This window comes from Sinocyclocheilus anshuiensis, unplaced genomic scaffold (genome assembly GCF_001515605.1).
Source record: "Sinocyclocheilus anshuiensis isolate Anshui unplaced genomic scaffold, SAMN03320099.WGS_v1.1 scaffold107, whole genome shotgun sequence".
Lineage (NCBI taxonomy): Eukaryota > Metazoa > Chordata > Actinopteri > Cypriniformes > Cyprinidae > Sinocyclocheilus > Sinocyclocheilus anshuiensis.
This window is the reverse complement of record NW_015549584.1, coordinates 264,395-275,806: the sequence shown is the minus strand read 5'-3', so window position 1 is coordinate 275,806 and position 11,412 is coordinate 264,395. Positions and strand designations below refer to the sequence as shown.

General features: G+C 36.0%; 2 protein-coding genes across 4 annotated transcripts in view; both read right to left on the bottom strand.

Moving 5' to 3' along the window:
* LOC107657880 (deoxynucleotidyltransferase terminal-interacting protein 2-like) overlaps positions 1–2,418 on the bottom strand; it is a 7,833-nt gene extending 5,415 nt beyond the window's left edge. For all 3 annotated transcript variants that reach the window (XM_016446159.1, XM_016446162.1, XM_016446160.1), the window contains exon 1: positions 2,261–2,418. In XM_016446159.1, coding sequence (XP_016301645.1) covers positions 2,261–2,335 — 75 coding nt within the window. In that variant the 5' untranslated portion in view covers positions 2,336–2,418. The remainder of the gene's footprint in view (positions 1–2,260) is intronic.
* A 732-nt stretch (positions 2,419–3,150) lies between these two features.
* On the bottom strand, positions 3,151–11,064 carry LOC107657862 (glutamate--cysteine ligase regulatory subunit-like). The gene is made up of 7 exons (XM_016446134.1): positions 10,748–11,064; positions 6,952–7,017; positions 6,317–6,401; positions 6,181–6,237; positions 4,021–4,223; positions 3,820–3,934; positions 3,151–3,689 (listed from the first exon to the last, which is right to left on the bottom strand). The coding sequence occupies exons 1-7, from the start codon at positions 10,868–10,870 to the stop codon at positions 3,517–3,519; spliced, it is 822 nt and encodes a 273-aa protein (XP_016301620.1). The 5' UTR covers positions 10,871–11,064; the 3' UTR covers positions 3,151–3,516.
* Positions 11,065–11,412: the final 348 nt, after the last annotated feature.

Sequence of the window (11,412 nt, the reverse complement as noted above, 5' to 3'; positions counted from 1 at the left end):
TCAGAACGATGAGCTTTGTAAAAATCGACACGTTTCAGAAAGGCGGGGCATAGAAGAGCAACAATAATGTACAGTATGTGGAAAAGAATGTGTTTTTTGAACCTTAAACCGCATAAACACATTTCACTACACCAAATACACAAAATAATTTAGCAACATCATATGACCCCTTTATTCTACACTATCTACACAATACTATCAATACTCAATACTATCTACACAGTATTGATGAGATTTGTCAAAAATACTGGTAACACTGTACAGTAAGGTTTTATTTGTTATACATTAGTTAACATGAAAAATATGTTTGAAAATGTAATAATTTTGTACACTAGTAAGGGAAATAATACTTTTTACTTGAAGTGAAGTGACGTGTATGGGTCAGAATTTGTGCTCAGCATTTAACCCATCCAAGTGCACACACACACACCGTGAACACACACCCAGAGCAGTGGGCAGCCATATTACTGCGGCTTCCGGGTAGCAGTTGGGGGTTCGGTGACTTGCTCAAGGGCACCTCAGTCGTGGTATTGAAGGTGGAGAGAGCGCTGTACATTCACTCCCCCCATCTACAATCCCTGCCGGTACGTGACTCGAACCCACAACCTTTGGGTTACGAGTCCGACTCTAACCATTAGGCCACGACTTCCCCCTAATGTGTCATTTAATTATTCTTTCAAGAGATTTGTTCAAAAACGCTGACTTACTGAATTTATGAAACAAGTGAAGTATTCTTGAAGTGAAGTTAAAAAAACACTTTTTCATCATTTTAATATTAAAAATTGGTGTATTCAATTTATTATATTTTAAATACATATTAAAAATGTTTAATAGTTCATTCAAATTAATTAAACACTTTTAAATAGACTGCAGCAATAATATTTTGTCACATTGTTTTGTTTAGTTCAGAATCGTGATCTCTATTTGAGACAAAAAAAAATTGTGATTCTTAATTTATCCAGAATCGTGCAGCTCTATTCACTAAAAGTTCTTGATATTCACTAAAAGTTCAATTCTAATAATACACGACCATTCAAAACAAGTTTGGCTTTACTTATTCAATCTTTTTTTATACAATGAAATTAAACCCATCAAGACAGAAATAAAAGTAGGCATTGCTCAGTGATGAACTGAACATTGATAATTTAAAGGTTGCATGAGGGTTTTATTAATAAACGTTTAAAATATTTAAATTATCACACCGAATTTGGGTTGTTAATTTGGGAATTATGTTGTCTTTCCCACCAAGACTTCAATACTTTAACATTTAATAAACTGACAGTTTTACTTGTTATAGAATTAATGCTAGAACCTAATGACAAATACTGCCACATGTAGGCCTGTCACAATAACATCTTTTTGTTGTGCAATATACTGCCCCAGAAATAATTGCGATAAGCGATATTTATATATAGACCATTTTATGCCACTGAATATATAATCATAATGTAACAGCATAATAATGCAAGAAGGCTTTTCTCTGTAAATTGAGGGTGCACACTATTGCTGAGAAACACAATCACTACTCAGCAGTCAGATGGCCGTATGCACAAAGGCACAGATCCCTAAACAAGGCCATATCTGTAGATGAAACTTTTTTTGTAGAAGCATTTTTTTAATTTGAACGAGCACCTCATGACTACAACACGTTATGTACGAGAAGCTGCAAAAGAGACAGGCGCAAGTGGAATGTAAAAAAAACATGGTGGCATTAAATTTCAAGTAAATATAATGAGCGATATATTGCGTAACCAAAAATTATTAAGGTCATGTACATATATTGCGCGATATATTGATTATTGCGACAGGCCTAGCCACATGCTTTGCCAGAAAGGATGAAATTACTTACGATTCACCCAAAACATATGGTCACTTTATAGAAAACTAATATAATTCTCATTTATGTATACATATGTGGAGGGGGTGGCAAGATGTGCATAACAGGAGTATCGTACATGGTGATACTGCCCTATCTGCTGCCCAAAGCTACACATGCAGCCTACGACTGTCTTACTGGTTTACATAACTCTCAAGTCGAAGAATGCAAAACTGACGACAAAAAAATACGAAGGGACGACATTATTTTTTTTGAATACGAACGTGATTTGTTAGTCAACAAGTTTCCCACAGTTGCTCGGGCATGTATGGACACATGCGGCGACTCATTTTTGCATGAAGATACATACAACACTGCAATTACAAGCACACACTGGCGCTTCCGGAGAATATATAGACTAAACTACTTAAGTATCCTACATACCGTGGCTCCAGAGTTTTCATTGTTAGTATTTTTCACAGGGGATCCCACGCGTGTGCCTCTCCTGGTGGCCACCATCTTGCACTATGACATTAGACGCACTTCCGCTTGCGAGACGCGTTCTCCGGACAATGATGCGCAGGCGTGACTAATCGATGCAGGAAAGCATCGCGGAGCAGTTTTGAGCGTTGGGCGAGTTGCAAATAATATGGATTTCTGTCTTCTTGAGACACTATTCAAATTAACTCATACATTCATTAATGGGAAAAAAAAAACTTCAGTTTGCGTTAGGTCTCAGGAGGATATTGCTTACATCTAACATATAAATACTGAAATGAAAGAAACCCAATGCCAGTCCATGTTTCGTTTTTCAATTCCGAAGTTTATAAACCACATTAAAAATGTTTAACACAATATGGGAAAATAGTAATTACATGTACAGTACATAAAAGAAAAACTCTATTGGCTCCAAAAGGAATCGTCATTACAATGAATAAATAACACCGGTAAAAATATATATTCTGACTATTCGTTGGATACTGGAACTATAATCATTATTTTCCTTCGAGGGTGGAATTTTCCAGTGTTCTTATATACAACAAGTTAATGCCGTTCATGCCATGCATGTTTACAGCCTCCCATACAGTTACATATTTGAATATTTCTTTTTATCAGATAAGCAAGGCATTTTGTTTACAAAGGGATGCAAAAGAGATAGAATCGTCTGTTGAAAACGGGTAAGAAAACATTTAGTGAACATTCCAAGCAAAGCATCGATCAAAATAAATTATACAAACTTAAAATGCTAGCAGAACTTAAAATGTAACATTAAAATTTAAAGTAAAAAATACAACTATGTGGCCCACTCTTTAAAAAAAAAAAAAGTGGTTAAAATGTTTAAATAAAACAGAAAAAAAAAAATCACAAAAATTACAGGGGCAATGATTAACAAAACAATCTTATGGTATTTGAATAATCTTAATCTGATGTCCTATCAACCGTTGTTTTATATTTAATTTTTACCCTTTTGAAAAATACAGAGAATTAAACCAGGCCAGGTCAGGAAAAAGAGAGGCACTTTGCATTTATCTACAAGAACAGATAGCTGTCTAAATGTTCTAAATCATGAGGAAAACGTGTGTCGAGTGAATTTTAGTTTTTCACTTTAGTGTGTTGACAAAAAAAAACACCTGTAAAATATGCATCAATGATGTAGTAGCTCCCTAAATTTTTAGGAAACCCTGTTCAAACTGGACATGTTAAAGGTTGTTGCCCTTTTTAGCATGAACAATGTAGCCTTTTGCTTTTATGATGCCTCTGCTCTTGACTATGATGGAGTACCGTAAGACCCACTCCATCCTCCAATCGTCCACCTGCAGGTCCTTACTGCTCCCCTGCACTGCTTCCTGGAAGCCTGCTGCACTGATTAGCTCTAGACGCAAGAAGAAATATTGGCATCATTAGATTTCCTGCGCTGTTGCTCATGCAGTTTCATAATTAAATTGCAGAACCAGTTCGCGCATGCAGTCATCGAGCTCAATGACTCAGCATAAAATACACACCTTTGGGGTCATTGTGCGTAAGCAATTGTATGTCGAACTCTTTAGCAAATGCAGTGAGGTCTGGAGGCATCACACAGCACGAGGCCAGATTCACCTGATTACTACTTGGCTTTACCTGCATAGCATGAAAGAGCACAAAAATACATTGTAAATAATCAATTATTCTGTTATGTGCAGAAGAAATGCACACTCACAGCAGACCTGAGCCCAGTTATACAGCTGCTCTAAAAGAGTTTTGTCCAAGTCGGACGTGCCGATGGCAGCGATCTTCTGGCTTTGCACAAGACTTTCCAGCTCCTCCCACAGCGGCTGCAGGTGGGTCAGCGTCTGTGCCTCACCCTCGGGGAGAGGAGGTGGAGCAATGATCACAGAGTCCAACTGAGATACGCCTAACGAAAGACAAGCTGAACAACACAGAGAAGAGGAGAGGGGGTTATGGTCAAATCAACTGAAATTAATATTCACATACACTACCGTTCAAACATTTGGGCTCAGTAAAAAGAAAAAAAAATATTCAGCAAGGATGCATTGAATCGCTAAAAAGTGACAATAAAGACTTTCACACTGTTACAAAAAGTTCTTTTGAACTTTCTATTCATCAAAGAATCTTGAAATAAATGTATTATGTTTTCCCAAAAAATATCAACCAATGTTTCTTGAGCACCAAATCAGCATATTAGAATGATTTTTGAAGGATCATGCGACACTGAAGACTGAAAATTAATGCTGAAAATAAGTTACATAAAAAAAAAGTTATTTTTGGTATTAAAAATCTTTTTAAATATTTAAGTTTTGATGTATTTTGATCAAATAAAGCAGCTTTGGTGAGCAGAAGGGACTTCTTTCAAAAAGCAGTGTATACAGTGGGTACAGAAAGTATTCAGACCCCCTTAAATTTCATTAATGAGGAAAAAAAATTAACTTAAATTATTTTAGCAAATGGCTGCAATATAACAAAGAGTGAAAAATTTAAGGGGGTCTGAATACTTTCCGTACCCACTGTATATTGACTAAGTGATTTGAAAGTATATTGACAAACTGATTTGATAAAAAAAATAAATACTTCTACTTAGGTATATTTGATGCCACTTGTTAAAAATGATGGTCATTATTGAACATTTTTGTATGAATTTTATTTCTAATCTTCACAAATTAGTCATATCATGAGGACGTTGCTGATTTCTTATTCTAAGGGGGCATTTATTAGGTGAAAAAAATATAATTTTAATTAATTATGGGTCATAATTAAGGGTCAGAGAGGGATCATTCAAAAAAATGACCATGATAATAAGAGGACCTCAGGGAAAAAAAATATATATATATACAGCGGGTAAAATAAGTATTGAACATGTCACCATTTTTCTCAGTAAATGTATTTCTAAAGGTGCTGTTGACATGAAATTTTCACCAGATGTCAGTAACAACCCAAGTAATCCATACACACAAAGAAAACAAAACAAGTAAGTTCTGTGTAATAAAATGGAATGACGCAGGGAAAAAGTATTGAACATGAAGAAAGGGAGGTGCAAAAAGGCATGGAAAGCCAAGACACCAGCTGAAATCTATCAGTAATTAGAAAGCAATCCTGCCCCTAGTCAGTGGAAATTAATATTAGTTGGTTCAGTCCCAACACCTACAGTACCAGGATGATGAAGATGAAACAAGGGTGGACATTTCAGCGAGACAAATGATCCAAAACCCAGCCAAGGAAACTCTCAATTGGTTTCAGAGAAAGAAAGTAAAGCTGCTAGAATGGCCCAGCCAATCACCTGACTTGAATCCAATAGAAAATAAGAACTGAAGATCAGAGTTCATAGAAGAGGCCCACAGAACCTTCAAGATTTGAAGACTCTGTGGAAGAATGGGCCAAAATCACACCTGAGCAATGCATGGACAGTTTCTCCATACAGGAGGCGTCTTGAAGCTGTCATTACCAACAAAGGCTTTTGTACAAAGTATTAAATACATTTCAGTGGTTCAATACTTTTTCCCTGTGTCATTCCATTTTATTACACAGAACTTACATTTCTGAATTTATTTGTATTGATTTCTTTGTATGTATGGGTTACTTGGGTTGTTACCGACATCTGGTGAAAATTTCATGTCAACAGCACCTTTAGAAATATATTTACTGGGAAAAATGGTGACGTGTTCAATACTTATTTTACCCGCTGTATATATAATGTGAACCCTTTCAGTACTAATTTTCATATTTACTCTAATTACATGGAGCCTTAAACATCTCAAATATGCTCTTAGTATGCTCAATTCAGTTAGATTAGGGTAAATCTACATAAACAGTTTTACCTAATTAAACATAATAATATTCATATATACAGCATCACATTAAACAGAACTTACCCATGTCCACCGCACTTCTGATGGATGAACGGTCCGACTCAGTGAGAAAAAGCTTGACTGTAAAGACATTTAAACATATGTAATAACATGCACTGCAACAGCATTCTTTAATGCATTAAGGATCAGTAATCTTCACCAGACACTTTCAGCTCCTCTCTCTCCTCTGGGGTGATGGCCTCTGTGTTTTCTGGAATAGTGCAGTCCAGAATGCTGGGAAGCTCCTGAGAAGAAAAACAAAGGTAATTGCAAAACCATGCTATCATGGAAAGTATCCAGTCACTTACTGGATTATGCATTATAGTTGCATCATTTTTTGGCAATCTTGTGTCTATGGAACTCACTTTCCTTTGCATGTGAAAACATTAGACACCTTGTTAATGGACTGCATGAAAGGAATGCATCAATAAGCCTCAGCTTTTGTGTGCTAAGACCTTTACTCTCTACTTGCTGAGCTCTCAGGCAGATTCGCTGACAATGGCAGAAAGAGCCAGAGCAGAGGCACAGTGGCCCCATGCCATGAACAATCACCATAACAACTGTCTTTTCATCCCACTGCCTATATATGCTTTAATGGTGCAAAAGAGACAGACTGTTTGCTTTCCCACAATCCACAGCGTGCTCAACTGTTTATGTTCAGTGGGTCTGATTACTTCATGCAACTGAAATCTTTAACATGTCAAAGATGACATTTGTTTAGCTTAAAATGGTTTGTTTATAAGTTCTCAAGGTTTCCTTTTTCACTTTCGTAATGAGTGTCATGCAAGGTCTTACAGAGTCAAGAGATGACGGCATTGTGGCAAACCACTCGCTCAGTGTGCCTTGGATGCAGTCTTGTAGCTGTGGATTCAGAAAACATTGAAAAACATTCAAATTATGAAACATAAATACAACATCTTGGCAGCCTTTCCAAAACATATCTCAATATTTATATTCATAGACACTTTTGGCTTTTGCCCCTGTAGGCTTTTAGAAAAGTCTATTTAAAAAAAAAAAATGCATAATTTAATTATGTATTTTTTAACATATATTCTAAGATTATATATCACATCTAAGATTATATATTATGTGTAGAAATTCTAATAAAAGAACAGCATTTATTCAAAATAGAAATCTTTTGTAACAATATACACTACCGTTCAAAAGTTCGGGGTAAGTAATTTTTCTTTCTTTTTGTTTAAGAAATAATTTATGAAATTAATAATAGTATAATAGTAATAGGTTATACAGGTTCCAACACAGGTTCCAAAAAAAAAAGAAAAAAGCTTTGCATCACAAGAAAAAAAAAAATGCATAATTTAATTATGTATTTTTTAACATATATTCTAAGATTATATATCACATCTAAGATTATATATTATGTGTAGAAATTCTAATAAAAGAACAGCATTTATTCAAAATAGAAATCTTTTGTAACAATATACACTACCGTTCAAAAGTTCGGGGTAAGTAATTTTTCTTTCTTTTTGTTTAAGAAATAATTTATGAAATTAATAATAGTATAATAGTAAATAGGTTAACAGGTTCCAACACAGGTTCCAAAAAAAAAAAGAAAAAAGCTTTGCATCACAAGAATAAATTATTAACTAATAATTTAGAATAAATTATTTTATTAAAATGGAAAACATTTATTTTAAATTGTAATAATATTTTGCAATATTACAGTTTTGTTCTGTATTTTTGATCAAATAAATGCAGCCTTGGTGAGCATGAGAGATTTCTTTCAAGTCTTACTGATCCCAAACTTTTTGAATGGCAGTGTGTTTGTGTGTATAAACATGAAATAAAATTAAACATTTTATATACCTAGTGTACTGTAGAAACACCCTGTTATAGACTGTTGAGCAAAAAGATTTAAGACATCAAGACATCATTAACATTCCAGGTATAATCTTGCAATACCATCTACAATCTTCACATATACATGTTTACACATTACTAATACACTTGTGTGGGCTTGAACAATAAGCCACGGTTTTATGATGGATGTCAGAGAGGTTTTAGCCAGTAGCTATAGAAAATGCAGTCATTTGTCAGACATCTGTTGAGATTATAAGACATCAGCATGACATTGCATCATTCTTCATTCCAGCATGTCAGAGGTCAGGTCACATTTAATTATGTACATCTTCTGTTACAGGTCTAGTGAGTGTTACTAGGCAGAAGCACTGCTTGTATGCACAGCTACAACTAAGGATGGCAAAACAAAGCCCTGGGGTCTCATTTATAAAACTCTCCGTAGATTTCATCCTAGAATGAAACTAGCGGAAGAGACCAGGGGCCTCATGTATAAAACTTTCCGTAGATTTTATCCTAAAAGTGTACGTACGCACAAAAGCTAGATTTGGCGTACGCACAAACGTTTTCAGATTTATAAAACCATGCGTATGCCAGAACCTGCGCAAAAATCCCTTTATAAATCCCAGTCAGGGGAAGTATGTGCATCTCCACCCCAACTCCTCCCCGAAATCACCATATATGGTGCTTACAACGCCTAGTTTTACTATGCATAACCTCATCTGCATATAATTTATATGCATATTCCCATCCACGTGACACCATGTTTAACACTATCAAAGGTACAAGACATTAAAGTCCACGTGGACCGGAAGTTACTGCCGACTTTATTTCAGTGTAGTGACGTATTTCCAGCTGAAACGGAATATTGAATAGAGGGCATGGTTTTATTTTTGTGCTCCTCCTCTCTGTCTCTCAACGGTTGGAGGGGTGTGTTTAAAGGGGTCATATGATGTTGCTAAAAAGAACAGTATTTTGTGTATTTGGTGTAATGAGAGAATAAAAGTTACGCCTTGTTTCTTTGCGTGAACATTTGGGCGGCGTTATGTAAATCTTCCCACATAGCGACCTAGATATGTGGGGGCGTGTTAGAACGAGCCGTTTTAGGTAGGTGTGGCTGACTCTTAACTTTTATAACGAATATCTCTTTGGATTTGAGACTTTAGTCTTTGCAACTTTACAGATCTTCTTTATGCACCAAGAGCTTGTTACACTCCAAAGAGAAAGGAAACATTTAAATCGCATCATATGACCCCTTTAAGGATATTCTGCCCAAGCCGTCAAACTGACGTCATCAGAAAAGGAATGCCATTCCAGAGGGGAAGTAAATGTTCAGATTTTGATTAAAGATCACGAAAACAAAAACAAAAAAATTCAGCGGATTAACTTGCACGGATTAATTGTTCACATCAAGACTAGCAATGTGCGCTAGTAAATTAAATAAAGTCAATTTTGATTTCATGTGGACTTTAAGGAAATATGAGATACGGACTATAAATGGCATTTGTGCCATACACATAAATTTTTATTGCTAAAAATCATATTTTCCGCCATATTATGTCCGCCATAATATCGAAGTGCGCATCATTGATCATTGTTCTCGTTAAAAATATTTTCTCATAACATGAGATGTGCAGTTTACTTTAAAGATAAATTATTGTGCCCCTATAGCACTCCTCGCTTTCATTAAAACATAACATACCACAGGAAAAGTAATCAAGCGTATCCACATACCCACTACAAATAGTCTAAATTCATATAATTTTGGTTTAACTTCTGCGTAATGACTTTATGTAATTTCAGTGCTTATCTCCATTAATGAAAGTGAAATATTTAATGTAAATGTATATGATGAAATTAAAACAGTTTAAAATCGTTGTTTACTTCATTACTTTTCTCTCTCCAGGAAAAAAAAAAAGTCCGTACGCATGGATCAGAGTTTGCGTGCAGGTGCGCAAATTTTCCCGTCAAGTTTGTTTTTTATAAATCCCACCTTTTGCGTAGGAAGTGGCGTACGCCTCTTTCAGGGCAGGTTTTGTGCGTACGCAACGGTTATAAATGAGGCCCCGGGTCATTTGAACGTAAATGCAACAACAGTGCGATGCACTGCAATTTCTCATACCACATTTTGCATACAGTGGCATGTCATGAGCAGCACGAGGCAAGCTGGTAATTGACGTCATTAACATGGAAGCAGGCGGATCATATCTTTTAGCCCCGGAATCATTATGTGAGCCGACTCAATCTTAATGATTCGACCGAACCGATTCGCAAAGCTTTCGGTTGTAAGGTGGGTAAGATGGGTTGTCATGCTGGAACATAAAAAAGAAACTTAGAACCATTTTTTTTTTCGAACAGGAATGCCAGTATGTAGAGGAAAAGTAGGTATAATTAGGCTAACCATGACAGAATCCAAATACAAAACAAATGTACACAAAATCCAGTTAATACAACTAAAACAACCCATGTTTCAGAATTTATATTGAAAACATACTTATTTAACTTTTTTTTTTTTTAAGCGTTCGTAAATGATGCGTGCGGACGTCTAGGAACACTTCAGTGACATCTCAAATGATTCTGTGAACCGGTTTGGTGAATGAACCGTCCGAAGGAGTCGATGCTTAAAAAAAGAACCGGACTTAACATAAATAATGGAGTGTCCGTGGCTGAACTCATTCACCGAGCAATATCACACTATAAAACATGCCGTACCCGTGCTGCCGAAATGGACTAATGTCCACCATTAGCACTGCAAACTCATGTCACAACATACCTCCTCACTAGGTGAAGACGGACATTTCTTCTTAAGTCGACTGCGGTTGACTAAATTCCCCGTGTGAAGCTTCAGGGTTGTCGCGTGATTAAAAAGCCGCTTCGCGTTTACATGAGGCTCCATTGCTCCGTAAAAATCGGTGACTGGAAACAAGTGTTGTCTATGTAACTATTAACCGTAGAATGCCCTCGGGTACGATGTTACCCTCTCTCTCGAGTGCACTAAACAGTGTAGTATGACTTTGCACTTGTAGTTCATTCAAGTAGAGAGGAGGTTAAAGCAGAGAGTTTCACGCCCACAATAAGAATATGGATGGGTTGCGCTGGAAACCTGGCGAGGATCAGCCCGACGTGGATCGGATGAGTGATTCAAAGGTCACGGTCAATCTTTCTGAGGCCCCCTTATTGTCCAACACAATATTCAAAGGACCCCATGTAAACAGAGACATTTCCTCTGCCTCTTCTTAAGAATGATAACAAAGCTACTGGCTTTCAAGCTTTTTTATTTATAGAAACAAGAAGTGAATCAAAAGAATCCTAATAGTACCTTAAGTATCTGTTCACTTCTGCATGTTCAACAAGGAAAACATGAAGGGACAAACTAAAATAAGAAATACTGAAGTTTTTAGCATTTTAATAAGTTATATAGCCTACTCTTAAAATTAT

Coding starts and splice junctions, on each gene's coding strand:
- LOC107657862 (XM_016446134.1), bottom strand. CDS start 10,870: ATGGAGCCTCATGTAAACGCGAAGCGGCTTTTTAATCACGCGACAACC. Junction 6,402..6,951: donor TGCCGTCATCTCTTGACTCT/GTAAGACCTTGC, acceptor TTTTCTTCTCAG/GAGCTTCCCAGCATTCTGGA. Junction 3,690..3,819: donor TACGCACAATGACCCCAAAG/GTGTGTATTTTA, acceptor TCTTGCGTCTAG/AGCTAATCAGTGCAGCAGGC.